Raw genomic sequence first — 17,769 nt, 5'->3', positions numbered from 1 at the left:
CTGGTGTTGATCGTCTAAAAATTAAGGAAGCCAGGATCTTGTTATAACTTAGCAATTTTCTCCCTACCCATTTGCTGTAATGGGTGCTTGGTAAATATTTGTTGGGTGACTTTTCATATATTTGCAGACAAGAAAGTATCCTTTATACAAGTCTATCTTTATTTGTAAAAAATAATATACAACTAAAGCTAATTTGATTTTTAAAATCAAAGCTCATTTAGTGATAATGTACATTTTATAATAAAATTGTAGTAAAATACTGACATTTGATAGTTTAAACAAAGTAGCATTCATGTAAAAATCATATTGCATGTAAAATTTAATTAGAAAATCCATAGTTCACAAAAGTACATATATTTTGTTGATAGCTCGAGGACATTATCATAAATTTACTTAAGATACAGAACAAAATTCACAGTTAGCTTGACATTTAGTACTATAAAATTTTATGCTGAGTCCACTGATATTTTTGTTAATAAGGTACACTTGAAATAATTCAGACTACCAATGAATCGACATTTTATTGTATAACCAAGATCTATTGGTTTTACAATACGTCTAGCAATCAATTCTTTCACCAATAATTTATACGAGAGATCCAGTTGAAAAGACCGTTGACATATACCCTTAGTGGGATAATTAGAAATCACTAGCAGGGCTTCCCTGGTGGCGCAGGGGTTGGGAGTCCACCTGCCGATGCAGGGGACACGGGTTCGTGCCCCGGTCCGGGAAGATCCCACATGCCGCGGAGCGGCTAGGCCCGTGAGCCATGGCCGCTGAGCCTGCGCGCTGAGCCTGCGCGTCCGGAGCCTGTGCTCCGCAACGGGAGAGGCCAAAACAATGAGAGGCCCGCGTACCGCCAAAAAAAAAAAAAAAAAAAAGCACTAGCAGCTTTGATTTCCATTTTCATGAATACATACGAGACAAATCTGTATTTTACAGTTAAAAGTTGTACAAAAAGTCAAGCCCTGAAGTATTTCTTCCCCTAAGAAAAGTTCTGATGTTAAAACTTTGTTAAAAAAAAAAGAGAGAAAGAGAGAGGTAGTATGTGAAAGTATTTTTACTTAAAATGTTGAAGCCCTGCACCACTTATAATTATAAATGAAATGTAACCTTCTACTTATTAACATTTTGCCATTCAAGAGTCAAATTTATAGAACTCAACAGAATGTTAAACCTGGAATGCCATTAAAAAATAGTGGTTATATAATTGGAAGAACTTCAATGAATTCAACAAGAAGTACACTGTATTACATAATGTTGTGCAGTTAACAGTTTAGTGATAACATGTTTAGTGGTAAAATGTGGGCAAAATACATTGAAGTATTCTGAGTCAAGAGAGCTTCATTTAATCAACTTTACTTCATATACTTTTACCATATAGAGAAAATATCCTTCAAAACGGAGTCATTTGATTCTTCATTGTTTTAATAGCACACAATTGTTATAAGGTATCCATTCTAGCCCTAGCATAAAATTAATCAATAAATAACTCTGAGAGAAATATCCATAAGTCACAGGAAACTCATGTAGTTCATACTATTCTTAGTCTCTATATACAAGCTACTGTAGTGCCTGTGCACCTCCATACAATGAAACCAGGCAAGGAACGAAAGTTAGCAGCCTTACTCTTACCTTGCTAAGTGGATGCATCGGAAAGTAATAAATAGCCTCATAAAATTAATCGAGATACACTCTACCTGTCAGAGGTGAATACGACATACTTTTCATAAAGTGTAGGCAGTGTTCCTAGAAATCCCATTAAGGAAAACCCAAAATTTTCATATAAAAAGTGCACAAGGTTGTCCTGTGTGTAAAAATCTCTTAGTTTGGGTGCATTTTTTTTTTTAACGAAAATAATTCACACTACTCAAATACATTAAAAGAGTAAAAAGGCAGACAAACAAAATATACACACAAACAACAAAAGGAATGATTTCTAATGAGATTTGGAATGAGGACAAGAAGAGGTTATGGGAGAGAGTCTCCCATGGGCAAACACGGACCTGAACAACTGTTAGAGTTTCTTAATTCAGGAACATAGCTTCAATGCTTTATAACTTAGGAAGCAACCCCTAAAAACAGTCAATTGATTTGATTTCTTAGAAATTAGGAAAAAAAAAGCATTTGAAAAAATTACTCGCTACAATTAGCAACAGAGGAACAATATTAAAAAATCAAAATACAACATGGGGAATATAGGAGCCAAGGTCCCAAAGTACCGAAAGATAGACTCAGACTTCTTCACGTTAGAATTAAGATATACAGTTAAAGGAAAAATCAACCAGGCTCTGCACAGCAGGTTAAATATGCAACCACTTCAAACGGAAATGATCTAGTCCTTATGTGTAGTTCTGGGAATGTGCTCTAACATCCAGTTCTCTATAGACAAAATAGCAAAAGCACATCATTTCATTAGCAAAGGCCCCTTTGTTTTAGACTTAAATTCACCTCTGACCCACTGAAGTTTATATTAATTATCAAACTACTATTTTAATAACATTTTAAGCTTGCAATATACTTTTTTCATGCCTATCCCAGATCACTGGTTCAGAGGTACATATGCTTTAAACTAGCCAAATTTACAAGTCTCCACGGCATCCTCACTCAGAAGACATTCAGACGTGATGGTTTCATAGTGTTATGATTGTTCCATCTTCTTCTAAGAGTTTCTGATCTGGAGCACGCGTTTCAAATTCTGTATTTGTGCCACTTGCTAAGGGTGCTAAGCTCACTTCATTAGAAGGAATAAAACCGTTCTGTCCAGATTCAAAACTGAGTTCTATTTGTGTTAATGATTCCAGGCTCTCGGTGTTGCGAACAGCCTTAGGGATCTGCTGTGGCACACCATTGTCTTCAATAATAATGTCATCTTCATCGCTGTCTTCATCCTCTGGCTCAAAGCTCGGTTCGATCTGCTGTGGATAGCCAGGAAGGCTGTTGTCAGTAGACTGGCCAGAGCTGCCGGAAGTCCGACTGTTCCTAATGACGTTATTCCTCTGGTTTGCTGGTCTCACTGTGATGATGAGGTTGCGGCTGTTTGCAATCATCATGTCAGTTACTTGATCTAGACTCTTCCCGGAAACTTCTATGCCATTAACTTCTAAAACTTCATCATTAACGGCTAATAGTCCTGTGCTTTGAGCCAGACCTCCTGGCACAAGTCTGGATATAAAGATCCCTGGGACCTTCTCTAAGCCATGGGGTGTCACCCTGACACTGGAGCCGTCCCGGATGTAGAATCCTAGGGGTTTCTCAGTGCCATATTTGTAAAGACGGACCCTACGATGCGTTTCTGGGAGAATATCCACGTCTATAATGGAAGACACAGGTCTGAAGTCCTGGGGCATACTAATGACTATGTGTGGCTTTTTTCTATGGTTGTCAGGACGCAACACATTGGTTAAAACATTCTTCTTCTTTATTAGTGTGTCTGTACCAAAGGCACTGTAGTCTGCTTCTTCTGTTTAAAAATAAAATAAAATAATTATAGAAATGCTGTAAAAACGCCCATTTATCTATAGTGGAATCTGTACAGAAAGGACAACTCAAATATATTTGATACATAAACAAACTCGTTAAGTATCAGCCTGCTCCTATCGGCTGAAAATGTAACGCAGTAAGACATGCTATACCAGAAAAGCCCAATAGGTGGCCCTCTCGAGTATTCACCATGAAGTTACCAAAAGTTGAAGTTAAATTTGAAAAAGCTCAATGACTCAAACAACATTAAATATGGCAGATGAAATTCTGATAAGCCTCGCACACACATTCTTAAACACCATTTAAAACAAGTTATTTACATTGTATTTTCCCTATGTTTGTTTAAACACCTCCAATTTGCATGTTTATCATATTTGACTCAATGACACGAAATTGGGCACTTTTGAAGCGCAAATACCTGTACTAGAGTCTGGGAGGACAGTGTACAAGCAGACCTCTTTTTACTGCGCTTCGCAGATAATTGTGTTTTTTTACAAATTGAAGGTTTGTGGTGACCCTGCACCGAGCAAGTCTACCGACGCCATTTTTCCAACAGCATTTGCTCACTTCGTATCTCTGGGTCACATTTTTTAATTCTTGCAATACTTCAAACTTTTAAATTATTATACTTGTTACGATGTGCTTTGATCAGTGATCTTTGACATCACTACTGCAGAAAGATTATGACCTGCTGAAGGCTCAGGTGATGGTTAACATTTTTTTTTAGCAAAAAACTATTTTAAACTTGAGTTATGTATTTTTTGAGACATGATGCTATTACACGCTTAATTTGTGCAAGAATTCATGTGACTTGCTTTATCGCGATATTTGCTTTATCGAACCCACAATATATCTGAGGTCTGCCTGTAATTAAATGAAATGGATAATACACATAAAATGATAATGTAATTAAATGAATGCATATCAAACACAGGAATTCTGGTCTTCTGAAAATACACTCTCCCTCAGTTTTCTGGGGGAGTTCTTAACCTTTCATTTTCCCACTTTTGAAAGAGGCTGCGGTATAAGACAGAGACAACAGGGAGGGGTGAGGATTCTGGCAAAGCTGAGACCTCCTGCCCCATTTAATGGCATGGCTTTTCTCGCTCCAGGCAGCTTTTCTTCACGGACTGTAGGAATTTGCGTGGACAGTCCAACTTGTCAGAAAGTCTTGTTTTTTTAGGTTAAAAAAAACACAAACCTTCCCATTTAAAATGCCGACACCTAATTAAATAACAACAAAAACCTGTTTGAGCAAAATAACATTTGGGGGTTGAATTTATTCTTCAAGCCAGCAATTTATAATCCCTGATGTAAATCAGGGAAAACAGGGCACTAAAACTAGATCTCCTTACATCCCACAGCTGGAGGTAGACAGTCTACAAACAACACCTCTCATCAGAGGATGAGGAAACAGAATTAGCAGCAGGCATAAAAGGTGAAATCACATTTCAAAAATAACTGGAATGGGGATAAACTAAAAAGTCACAATCTCCAAGGATGAAAAAAATATTTAATAAGAATAAAAAAGACAAAAGTGCCCCCACCATCCCAAGAACTAGTTTAAAGTCCTAGTCTCAATCACTGCTACAGACAACAGTAATATCACCAGACTGTGTCTGCACAGGGCTTCCATCTGTAGCCTCTTGTCACCCAACTCTCGGCCCCCCTGTCGTTAAGTATTATTACCTTTACTTTATAGACCAGGAAATTAAGGGTACAAAATAAGGTACAGACAGAAGACTGGCCCCAGGTTTTCTTACTAAGGCCAATACCGTACATGTTCAATTCATACAGTGAATGTTAAATGTCCACTGTGTGTCAGAGCCTGGAGAACTTCAGTATTCTTTTCTCAGTGCTGCTTGAACACTCTTCAAAAGCTAGTTTCAGATAAATGTACAAGACTAGGGGTACCTGGGGACTTCCCTGGTGGCGCAGTGGTTAGGACTCTGCGCTCCCAATGCAGGGGGCCTGGGTTTGATCCCTGGTCAGGGAACTAGATCCCACATGCATGTCACAACTAAGGAGCCCCACCTGCCACAACTAAGACCCAGTATAACCAAAAAAAAAAAAAAAAAAAAAGCCTAGTGGTACCTGATTTTGGGGCATTTTCCCCCTGGGGATAATTTTGCTTCATTTATGGAGAAAGTACTTACACTGTGTTCTTACAAAGACAAATTTATTTATAATTTGGCTTGGGAAATAAACTGACTGACAAAAGAATCTTTTGGGCAAAATGTAGCCAGAAATCTATCAACAATGATCTTCTACTGAATGTGTTTATTCAAAATTGTATATTTCATTTTACAATCAATTAAGAAAGCCCACACAATTTTTATATGGGAAATTCCACACCATACAAAAGGAGAACAAAACTAAGTTGCTTACATACCTATTCATGGGAAACCTGACCAAAAAACCCCCCAAATCTGCATAATTTGGCATTGCATCCAGACTCTGTTTGAATGCTCTCTGCTAAATTCTCAAAAGCAATATGCCCCAGTACAAAGGCACCTTTGTTCTCCCATCTAGCTAATCAGTTTCCAGCCACTGGGAAAAGAAATATTTTGGCAGAAAGCCAGGGTGCAGGGTGTCGGTTTAAAGTGTAAAGGTGAACATCTACAGGGAACAGGCCTGACGTTCCACCTGAGCATGTCTGTCAAAGTACAAAACTCAGAAAGAGACGGAAAGTTGGAATCCTGGCTCATGGCAACCTTTCACTTGTATAAACCCAGGCTTTAGGCAACAGTGTGTGATATAGGCTCAGCGAAACCTCACCTATCCCGAGCCTGACAATCTCAGCTCACCGAAACAGACAAGGATCTACCCCTGGAATGCCGCCAAACAGCCAAACTGGATGTCTCACTTCCTTACACACAAAAAGCCCCTGTGCTTTCCTCACAGAGGAAGGGAGCCCTGAAGGGCCTCCCTCTGAGCCTCTTACTTTTTAAACATTAATTCCAAAAAACCCTGGTTATCTCATTCCTCAGCTCACAGTCTTAAGTCACAGTCAGGGGTAAGGGTCCACCAGTGAGTGGCAGGTACAGATACAAAAAATAAAAGCCTACAGTGAAGAAAAAGCAAACCTGAAAACAAACAAACAAAACAAAAGCGTTATATAAATCCCAGCAGCATCCGTGTACAGTAACAAAACAGTAACAGTTCATGGTAGAGTCATCAAGAAGGTTCAAGATTATGACCCATTCAAGTTCAGTAGGAAGACAGGGGAAGAATGAAATAATTTTTGAAATTGTTCTAATCAAGGGGTGGACAATCTTTTTCTGTAGAGTTTGTACAGTAAATATTTTAGGTATTGCAGGTCATACGGTCTCTGTTGCAAAAGCAGCCACAGGCACTACAGAACGGAGTGATCATGGCTGTGTTCCATGAAAACAGCCAGCAAGCCTGAGTTTGCCAACCCTTGTTCTAATCCAAAATGGTTAAATGAAATACATGTGGCAACTTTAAAAGGATTAAACATCACTTAAAGCAATATTCAAAGCCTGCAGATCCCTTCACTTCCTAATATAAGGAAAATCAAATGCCAGACACTTAAGCACCTGCTACTATGTGGCTAGACATCGTGCTGTGTGCTGCAGATCCAGCGCACCAAACAGCTAAGGTGCTTGCTTTCATGGTGCTTACAGACTAAAATAGATGGCAAGTAACAAAGAACTTGAAACCATTATATTATTACAAAGGTGCCAAGAGCTGTGAAGTTTATCAGTGGGAACTCAGCCTGGTCTGCAGGGTAAGGCAAGGCTTCTCTGGGGAGCGTGGTTTATACTGAGACTGGAAAACAAACCAGTAGCTAATCAGGTAGAAGGGAGGGAAGAACTTCCGGGTGCAGATACAACAAATACAGAGCCGGGCAGGATGGGGTCGGCGGAGGAGACGGTGAGAAGGCAGGGTGGGAGGGGAGAGAAGAGGAGGAGCTGGAGCCAAGTCCAGGCGGCCAGGGCCCTGCAGACAGACAGGGCCTCCGGGGAAGTGGGGAGGATTACGGGCTTCAGCCTGAGGGCAAAGGGAAGAAAACCAAGGATTTTGGTTTTCCTACAAAGCTCACTCTGGCTGCAAGCTGGAGGAGGGACCTGCGGGGAAGACAGGAGGTTTTACTGCAGGTAATGTAGGATGGTACCTGGCCTGGGGCAGAGGCAGTGGAATGGGGAAATAAGCTTGAAAAGTAATCAGAACACATTTTTAATAGGCCACGTGACCGAATAAAAAGGTGTGTCAGGAAACGGGGAAATAAGTTTGAAAAATAATTAGAACACACTTTTAATAGGCTTGGTGACTGAAAAACAGGTATGTGTCAAAGGCGACACCCAGGTTTCTGTCATAAGCAACTGGCATCACATTCTGAGCTGTTACTCAGAATTTTTTTATTTCTCGGGCTGTACCTTCTGTTAAACAATTTTTCACAATTTACTATTAAAATGTATACTCCTTAGACCATTTCTAAATTCAACCCTGACTCACTAAAATATAACCTTAAAATACAGCTCCCAAATAACATCCAATGCACAGTAAAGTTCTAAGAGACAGTTTAAGTGGCTGCCCAGTTCCAGGTGTCTGGGCCACAAGGCCACGTCCTAACGCAGATGAGGCTTCAAGCAAGGCCCTTCTGGTACTTCCAACATACTCCTTTGAATAAACCCATGATACAAATGTGCTTGTCTGATGGCACACAGAAACAGCCTGTGACACAGCAAGCAGCTGTGGTGTAGGTATGCTGATCAGATCTGGCGAGACGTCCGGGCAGGTCAACGGGCCTCAGACTTGGCTGATCATCGCAACGGGCTTTTAAAAAATACACATTTCCCTGGCTGCGTTCCAAACCTACAGGAATGACCCGAGTACTTTTTCTAAAGGTGCAACCTTTAAATATTTTCTGAGATTGTTTACCATACAAGAACCACCTGAACAACAAGAGAAGAAAAACTTCTCTTTTTCCCTCAAATAAATGAGGAAATTCTAAACTCTGACAGGGTGAGGGGGCTGGCAAAAGCCCTAGGATCCTCTGCGAAAGTAACTTTTAAAATATCAGGTTTTTTGTTTTGTTTTTGCTTCCACAATAACAGCCCTGGAAATAGAGTCTGGGTTTTCTCCTCTAACAATAAATTATTGTAAGACATAAAACTTTTCAAGATATGCAATGATGCTACCCCCGAGTTCAAGCTATGAAGTGGTTTATGCCTCCAATCCTGAGCTCTCACTTCAAAGAAGCTTTATTTGGTAGAGGGGATCAGATGTTAAAAGGTCACACGGTTTAAAATTTAAAATCGTTTTCATGTCTGTCTTTTAAAAAATCGCTTGGTGACACATCAAGTGCAACTGCTGCCCTATTGGTTCCTAAATTGGAAGCAACAGGCCAGTAAAACAGAAAGTGTGTTGTAATTAAGCGAGAAAATGTAACTGTACTTAATGCCATGTTTTACATTAGTTTCCTGAATTTAATGTTCATTAAAGTTTAAGTAAAATCAGCTTTCTACTTAAGCATCTCTTGAGCTCTGTTTAAAAGAAAAAAGGTATCACCACGAACTACAGGGCACTGTGTAACTCTGTAAGACAGACAACAAACATGTTAACTCTACCTAAATAACCAGAGGGTAATGTGGTAAAGGTGGAGGTTGGGGGGCCCTAGCTAGGGTGGTCAGAAGAGGCCCCTCTGAGAAAGCCATCTGAGCTGAGAACTGAGGGAGGAGGAGGCAGCCATGGGACCAGCTGCAGGAAAAGCGTTGCTTACAGAAGGAACAGCAAGTGCAGAAGCACAGAGACGGCAACAAGCCCGCTGAGTCCTAGGGACAGAAAGAAAGCCAATGTGGTTGCTGTGAGGGGGGAGTGGGAGAATGGAGGAAGGAGACGCTGCTGTGGAGCACAAATGAGGATGTATTTTATTCTGGATGCAACGGAAACCACTGGAGGGTTTTCAGCAGGAATGAATCGACTGACTGACTTTTCATGTTTTGCTTAAGTCATATTTGTATTACAGTTACTTTTTTTTTTTTTTTTTTTTGGCCGCACCGGGTGGCATGCGGGATCTTAGTTCCCCGACCAGGGATTGAACCCGTGTCCCCCTGCAGTGGAAGCATGGAGTCTTAACTGCCGGACCACCAGGGATGTCCTAAAGTTACATTTTTAAAAACAAAAATTTTCTGTTGAACACACTGCCTATTTCTAGATCAAATTCTAAGGGCTCTGAATTGTATTGGTTATTTACCTCTACAGCATAGAAAACTTTTGTTTACATCTAAACATATTTGAAAAGGAAACAGCAGATGATAACTGCCCTTAAAAGATGTTAGGATTAATCCTATGATCACGTAAGTGTTACAATTCCAGTAACAAAAACATGTGGTAGTATAATCCAACACCTATAATCTTTCTAACGAAGGGGATAATCCAACAAGTTCTGTCAGATGGCAGTAGTTTAAAAATAGTCATTCTATATTTAAATACATGTTCCAAACAGCAAATTTGTAATGAAAATTACAACTGCTAACAAGACAGGCCTTCTATGCAACAACAATGATTTAAATTATTCTGCTTAAAATGACAAGCTCCACTCCAATGTTTTGTCTTCTCCTCTTCCTTCTCCAACATTCTATACATAGCTTTCTAAGAACCATCCCTGCTCTTCACCTCAGCAAGCCCTTATGTCCACTCCCCAAAATTTCAACTATCACTTTTCTGCAGACTTTCAGCTCTTTGATCAGCCTCTAGATTTCCACCCTAAGCTCCAGCCCATCATTTCTGATTTCCTACGGGACAAGGTTGAAACTCGCCGGCCAGATAAGCTTTTTTGTCCTATAACCAGACCAATTTTCTTTCCAAGTCAACCTCTCTTCCAGACTGTACCTGTTTTATGGCGCCATCAGGCTCAAATCCAGAAAGCTACTTTCCTCTGGACGCCTCCTCAACCCTCTGCCCTCCAGGGGGAGCGCAATGACTCTCAGATCCTCCCCTTTATCTTCCTCACCTGGTCTCCTGCCGGGGCAGCTTCTCAGCGTCTCTCACCCCCCTGCTCCTTGCTCTCTCCTGTAAGACTGCTGCGTACTCCAATTCCTCCTGAACAGCCAAATGAGTCTTCCTGAAGTAACACTCTAATTGTACCACACCCCTGCCACATACCTAGGAAATCCATCTTAGGGGTCTTTGGGAAAATGAATTTGCGTCTTTGTAAAGTATTTTGTAAACAGTCAAGTGATACAGATGTAAGTTACCCTACCCTTGGAGGTTTATTTTGTTGGCGGACTTTAGCTCCTCCAAACCCAGAAGCAAAGACACACAATCAGTGGAATTTCAAAGCCCTAGGAGTGGTCCAATGCTTATCAACTGATTGGAAAGAAAGTTTCACCTTCAAGGGTAATCTCTACCCACTCTCTCACACTGCTTTCTGGGTTGGTTTACAAACACAGTAAGGCTTTGATTATCCCACCAATACTGGGCTTGTGGCTCTCATGTCGCCTTTCCAAACCTCTTCATTTACCAAAGACAAAGGAATAAATGGCACACACCATGGCCATCTACAGGTGGACACAGATAAACACACACACACGGAGGAGGCCACAAAGTTAAAAGTTTTAGGGCTCAAAATACGTTTCAATTCTTGCCATATAGAGTGGTTATTTTAAAATGTTCTTTTGCAAAGACCAATATCAATGTTTACATTCCTCCAAAATAATGACTTGCTCTCTGATTTTCCAGATAATTCACTAGTTGTACTTCTGTGAAAAATGCCTTAAAAGGAAAGAAAACATTCACCGGAGGCATACTACATGCCAGAGCACTGCACTGAGCTCATTTAAACTTCCTAGTAATCCTATGAGATAGTATGTTCATTCTATAGATAAAGATACCGCGACCCAGGAAGAATAAACAGCTTTCCTTCAGGTACCTATTAAGTGATGCATACAGATTTCAAAGTTAATTGCTACCAAAGAAGTAGAATGTTTCCCTGACTCCAAAGTCATACTCCTCCTACCACATCTTTCTGAATGGACAAAATTCCATTCAACAAAGTGAAGATTCAATAAATTCCTAATTTCCATTTTTAAAAAATCTAAGAGGTTATAAAGTAATTAAAACCACACTCTTTCGGACTTCCCTGGTGGTGCAGCGGTTAAGAATCCGCCTGCCAATGCAGGGGACACAGGTTCGATCCCTGGTCTGGGAAGATCCCACACGCCATGGAGCAACTAAGCCTAAGTGCCACAGCTACTGAGCCTGCACTCTAGAGCCCGTGAGCCACTGCTGAGCCTGTGAGCCACAACTACTGAGCCTGTGTGCTATAACTACTGAGGCCCACGCCCTTAGAGCCCATGCTCCGCAACAAGAGAAGCCACCTCAATGAGAAGCCCATGCACCACAACGAAGAGTAGCCCCCGCTCGCCGCAACTAGAGAAAGCCTGTACACGGCAACGAAGACCCAACGCAGCCCAAAATAAAAATAAATAAAAAAAAAACCCGCAATCTTTCCAAAGTATACTTAGTGAAGTGTAACGATGTCAATTAAACCAATAATATCACAGATGTCTTAACTCACTTGTTAGTTAATATGGTAAGAAGATTCACACAAAATGTCTGTTCATTAAATTTGTAGTGAATTCTGTGTATCCTATCAATGAGGAAAATAAACAACTTCTAATTCTAAAATAATTTTTCTAAACATTGTTACTTACCCTTTTTTTGTATAAAAATCCTAAGCAGTGGGTTGGCCGTTGAAACAGCTTTGTGATAATTATCATCGTTATTTATAGGTAGTAAATCTCCGTGGATGTCTGCATAGCCTACTAAAACGTCAACATTGGGTATCTTATGAACATGTTGCAGTAATCCATAAAACTCCTCAAACTTTCCAGGTTTTGATCTTTCCAGTGAAAACCGACGAAATTCAGCTCCAAACTATAAATAAACATATTAATTTTAAAAAAGGTAACAGGATCCAATCTTAAAATGCATGACAGAAAAATTCACAGGCACAGTATTTCCCTTAATGAAGAAGACAGTTCCAATAACACGGTCTATTGTCAGCAATCTCATTATCAGGAGATAAAACAACATAAGGAAGGCACAGGAATGTGTCTGCTCACTGCTGCATCTCTGAAGGGCATTCCCTTCAAGAGATGCAGGCTCAACTTAATCCCTGGGGTACCCAGGTCTCACTGAGGACTGTCCTGCAGAGTGACTCAGCTCAAACAAACCCTGTCTGGAGCCCAGATCCTGACAGCAGTATCTGCTCCTCACTCAGGCCATGGGGTAACAAAGATGTTCCTAAGTCTTTATTTTGACTGGTAGCAAAAAGCATCTAAGTTTCCTTTCCCATAAAAGGAATTACAATTTCACAGGAAGTGGCAAGAATTAACACCAACATATACAAAAAGGACTTTGAGTTTCTTGGCACTAAGGCAGGATACAAATGGAGGTATGTCATATAAGAAACAGGTCTAGAGATAAGAAGAGTCTTCCCTATGTTAATCTTAAAAACACACACACACACAACACATTAAATATATGTCCTACAACTCTCCAATTAAAGCAAAAGTGTTTACGTGCTTGGCACAATGCTAGGCCCTAGAGAATGAAAGGCTCAGGCCTGCACCAGAGCTCAGAAATTAGTGGGGAAAGAGAATAACTATATGAGAGGCATTAAGGGATCACACAAACAGGGAGGACGACACTTCCATCATGCCCAATATTTATCTCCACAGTTCTGGTTCTCAGGTCTGCTTCCCTACTCTAGATTCACAACTCTGCCTTCCAAATGCCAAATTATTTAAGTGGTTCTTACTCAACACGAAGGACTGGCTTCATCTAGTCCATAGTAAACAGGATCCATGACTTAACTATGGGACTAGCATGGCATTTCCTCAAATGTGGAAACGTAAGAAAGATTCATCAGCCTTCCTCAAAAAGTGCCCCAGTCACACAAGTTTGGGAAACGCTACATAACTATAATTACACTCTTAGGAATCACTGTGGAGACCAGATATTAAATGCTCAGTTAAGTCCTGTGGTTGATTAAAAAAAAAAAAAAAAAAGTTTTTAAACAAATGTTTGCCAAATATGTTTGACCACTGAACTAATTTTTCCTCTAAATATCTATTATTGGCAAGAAACACTAATGTACCCCTAAGACAGCCTTAAGCATCTTGCGGAGAAAGTCCCTATCAGAATAATTTGAGCAGGTTACAAATGTGTCAATTCATTTCCCTAAGGATCCCATGGTCTCTCTGAACTCACTGCTTTTGCTATCTCAAAGAAGTTCATCTGCCTTGCTTATACCCACACTACTCACTAGTTTTAAATTAAAATGAAAAATTACTAAAACCACTTCTTACCTCTAACAAATCAAAAGTTTCCAAAACACATTCCTGAAACATAAACACTAACGTCTGTCAAGAACATAAGGTGACTCATACCTAAAGCGCTCAGAAAGTGTAGTCATACCTTCACGTTTCAAAGTAAATAATAACTGGGGAACACCCTTCATATCAGAGTTAGTCTTATGATGTTATAAAGTCATAGTTTCTTCTCCATTTTCTTTATTCTGGTATCAAAACATCCTAGTGCTTTCTGATTCATCTCAGGGTTTTATTACTTCCCCTGGTGAATGGGAGTAACATCTAATAATTGAATATTTTAGGGCTGCAATGTTTTTGCTGAAGCTTGTGGATAAAAATTCTTTGCTCAACATTTTTTTCTCTTGCTTAAATGTTATGATAAAAACAATGGAAAATTGTATGGCTTCACAAGTAGATGTGCCCTTTTGCAATGTTAGCAGGAAAAAAAAGAGAGAAATTGTTATGCTTCTTGCAGCAAAACAATAGGATTAAGAGAACTTTTTACTACATGAAGAAAAATACTAAAATAGAGATAATATTAAGACCCAATCAACAACTATTATAACTTTTCTTAGCCTGCTCTAGTTTGCCTTGGTCACCCAGAATGTGTATGGACACCTGTCTCCCAGCATCTTTTGGTACACTCTAGAAATGAAAACTTAATTTTAATATTGTTTGCCCATAAATAATAACTAGGAAATGTACAGCTCAAAGACTATTCCAAGTGTTTAATAACCTAAGGTTATTAAAGGACATCACCTTGATTATTAAGAGCTTTTCCAACTCTGGAGAAACAGGAAGATAAATCAGTTACCAAAAAAAGTCACATGGTAACTGGTATCACAACTTAACTATAGTTATATTTGCATTATCCATTACTTTATTTGCACCATTTTCCCCTTCCATGAGCAAAGATATGACGTTGACACTGTTTTCTATGCAGAAGAAAAAGTTGACACTGTTTTCTATGCAGAAGAAAAAGAAATCCTGAAACGTGGATCTGTACATCACCAAGTTGTGGTTACAACCTTTTAGCGACCAGCTTTGTAAAAAGCTGTGATATCACCAAAGCAGTGAAAAAGGAAGTATTGCTTCACACATCTGTCCAAATATTTTTTAAATGGTAAAGATGCCAAATGTTTTATTTAATCCATTAAATATATATTTAAAACATAAGGTGCCACTGACACACTAGAAACAGCACCTCTACTGTGCCTATTTATCAGCAGCTAGAACACTAGTGGGACCACACTTTGAGATGCAGGTTCTCAGAATGCCTTGATTCTATTTAAGAGACACGGTTCACCAGAAGTCCAGTATGGCAGGTCAAATATATAATGGGCAGTATGGGAAAGATTCACAAACCAGTTGACAGAAAAAAAGGGCAGAAAGCCTGAAATTCCAGTCCCCCAGTGCTCGAGGTTTTCTAGTCTGAGAGATAAATTGCCACTTGACTGTATTTATCAGAACACCTAGAATCCCTACTCATTTTTTCCTATGATAAAAAGATTAAATACTTGCTACCAAGATTAGGACCACAAACTGAATTTTAAGATTATGCAACATCATAAATGTCTTTCTTTTCTTAACCTCAACTCCCACAAACCCAAACTAGATTTATGACAGAAATGCCATGAGAAGGTTCAACCACTGGCCACGGAACTACCACCACTATACTGCTAGAAGAAAAGCTCTATATATTTTGAGTTATCTTAACCCTTAGTTCAAGCGTGTCACTTCAATTTGCTATGGCAGTTCCACGGAGGACACAGGAGACAGCATATTCATGAAACGGCTATAACTACATTTCTATTCTTATTAAGCAGAAGGGTTTCTTAACTAGTGCCTATTCTGATACACGAGTTAAGTCGAAAATAACATTGTAAAATAATGTGAAAAATGAATGCAGATACTCTTGATGTGATCATCTCAGTTACAGTAGCTTATAGAACTTTGCTTATCAACTCCAGATAGTAAAAACCATTCCACCACAGGCTCCAGGGAGCCTTCCTACTCTGCTTCACTGAAAATCACTCCTGGATTTTGCATTCTCCTCCCCCCTACCCCACCCCGCAGTCTTACATTCAATGATGTTTCATTAGTCTTCAAGTTGATATGCTTTTACTTTTCTCCTATTCTTTCATGTGTTTTGATCTTCCCAGCTCTTATTTTCAATGTTCCCAGGGCCCAGCCCATGTCCTCTTTTTTCTATTCTATAAAGCCTAAAACTTATTTTGTAAAAGGTTTTAAGGTTTTGTCATAAAAAGCACACCTTGTCGAAGTCATAAGCTTTCTGAGCCCCCGTCTTCTCAGAGGATCAGACTAGGTTATCTAAGTCCCCTTTGGCTCTTCAGTTCATGAAATGCTTGCTGAAAATGTTCCCGGAGCCGCCGACCATCTTCAAATTCCATCTCAAAACCCCCGTTGGAAAGCATTCCCTCACTAATCCCTATACACCGTCCTGCTCAGGGAGCCCTGCAATTTAGGAATTCAGTGGATACTGACGTAATTATCAGCAGATTGGCGTACCGTTGGTCAAGAGTGAAAACACTTGATGTGAAAAGGTAGCAGGATGGAATGAAGAGGGCACCCAGACTCAAACTGTGAAGTGCTACTCAAACGAAAGGCGATAGTGTTAATTTTATAGATTAAATGCATACCAAAGTTAGTGCTAGAAAAATCTCTAAGCAGGAAGCAAAGCTAACTTTACAAGGGCTCTTGAGTTCCCTGGGCTCTCTCCTTCACCACTTGATGCACCCTTGAGCCACAGAAAGGGGTAACATTTTGTGACCACGGGTGTTCCAAATACTCTTTACTCAGAAGGCCAAGAGGTAGAATTCCTCCAAACCTTTCGTACCACGCTGCGCTCAAACGCCTCCCATCCTCGGCTATACCTCGGCCCTTACTCCCATCCTTGAACAGGAATGATTTTTAAGGAGATAGATTAAGCGCTCAGCTGGTCTCCTCCCTACCTGGGGCAGGAGCAGACACAACCCCCCACGCTCGTCCTCTTCACAGCAAGCGTATTCTCCACCATCTCCTGCCTCCAAATCCCACCATCGCGCCCACCACGGTCCCAGACAGCGGGCAGCTCCTCAGGCCGTCCCCGGCCAGCCCTTGGCTTCCCCCAGGCCTCCCCCAGGCCCCGGGAGCACCCCCCTCAAGGCTCTGACCGCCAGTCCCCATCTAGCCGGCCGCTCCGCCCAGCCCGGGCCCCGCGCACCTTGCTCTTCACCTCCATGGTGCCCAGGCAGCCGCTGCCCGCTCCGTGCCGGTGGCTGCGGTTCATCCTGAGGCCTGGCCCGCAACAGCCTCCTCCAGCCGGGCCGCCCCTCGGAGCGCGGAGAGCGAGTGCCCGGCCGCTGGGCTCGGGACTCGGCTGCGGCCCAGGCGCCTCCTCACAGGCACCTGCAGAGGGGCGACCGTGGCTCGGGTCTCCGCGCAGAGCTCCGCTCGGCTGGCTCCTCACGCGGTGGGACCGAGGGTGAGACTGGCGGCGCGGCGGGCGGGAACGCGGCTCCCTCCCTCCGGGCCTCTGCGACGGCCGCGACGGCGAAGAAGGAGGAGGGGGCGGAGCACAGGGGACAGGCGCCGCAGCCTAGCTCTCAGCCGCTTCCCCCGCGAGCCCGCGCGCGCGCACCCCAGCCGGGCGGGAGCCGCGGCACGTGCGCGCGCTCACCTGCAGCCTCCGTAGACGCCTTGGAGGCTCGCGCTCCGCCCACACCCAATGGGAAGCGCGCACCTGCGCCCCCAGCGCCAACCAATCCGTACACGTCTCGCGCAGCGCGTGGGCGGGCCGCCTCCGCGAAAGTCCCGCCCGCCGCCGTACGATTGGTCCCACGCTGCGAGGGAGGGGCGGGATCACCTGAAGCCGTGGACCTCCTCTCCCGACCTAGCAGGAGAGCTGGAAAGCGCATGCGCGGGCCCTGGAGTTTCCGCCCCG

At 41.7% G+C, this 17,769-nt stretch overlaps 1 protein-coding gene across 2 annotated transcripts; it reads right to left on the bottom strand.

Annotated features, from left to right (window-relative positions):
* Positions 1–136: 136 nt before the first annotated feature.
* Positions 137–17,545, bottom strand: PARD6B (par-6 family cell polarity regulator beta). 2 transcript variants are annotated; one of them, XM_033839858.2, is made up of 3 exons: positions 17,062–17,545; positions 12,165–12,387; positions 137–3,463 (listed from the first exon to the last, which is right to left on the bottom strand). In XM_033839858.2, exons 1-3 carry the CDS (start codon positions 17,113–17,115, stop codon positions 2,634–2,636), a joined length of 1,107 nt encoding a protein of 368 aa, XP_033695749.1. In that variant the 5' UTR covers positions 17,116–17,545; the 3' UTR covers positions 137–2,633. The 2 variants fall into 2 exon arrangements, with proteins under 2 accessions (XP_033695749.1, XP_033695748.1); XM_033839857.2 differs by having other exon boundaries at positions 17,050–17,537.
* Positions 17,546–17,769: the final 224 nt, after the last annotated feature.

The sequence above is a fragment of the Tursiops truncatus genome, chromosome 15 (assembly GCF_011762595.2).
Source record: "Tursiops truncatus isolate mTurTru1 chromosome 15, mTurTru1.mat.Y, whole genome shotgun sequence".
Lineage (NCBI taxonomy): Eukaryota > Metazoa > Chordata > Mammalia > Artiodactyla > Delphinidae > Tursiops > Tursiops truncatus.
The sequence above is the reverse complement of the archived record's forward strand: the minus strand, read 5'-3'. Positions and strand labels throughout refer to the sequence as shown.

Bases quoted from the DNA above. Each gene is read 5' to 3' on its own strand.
- PARD6B (XM_033839857.2), bottom strand. From the start codon at position 17,115: ATGAACCGCAGCCACCGGCACGGAGCGGGCAGCGGCTGCCTGGGCACC. The intron at 12,388-17,049 runs GTGCGCGGGGCC...GTTTATTTATAG, and splicing joins CCATGGAGGTGAAGAGCAAG to TTTGGAGCTGAATTTCGTCG. The intron at 3,464-12,164 runs GTAAGTAACAAT...ATTTTTAAACAG, and splicing joins GATTTTTATACAAAAAAAGG to AAGAAGCAGACTACAGTGCC.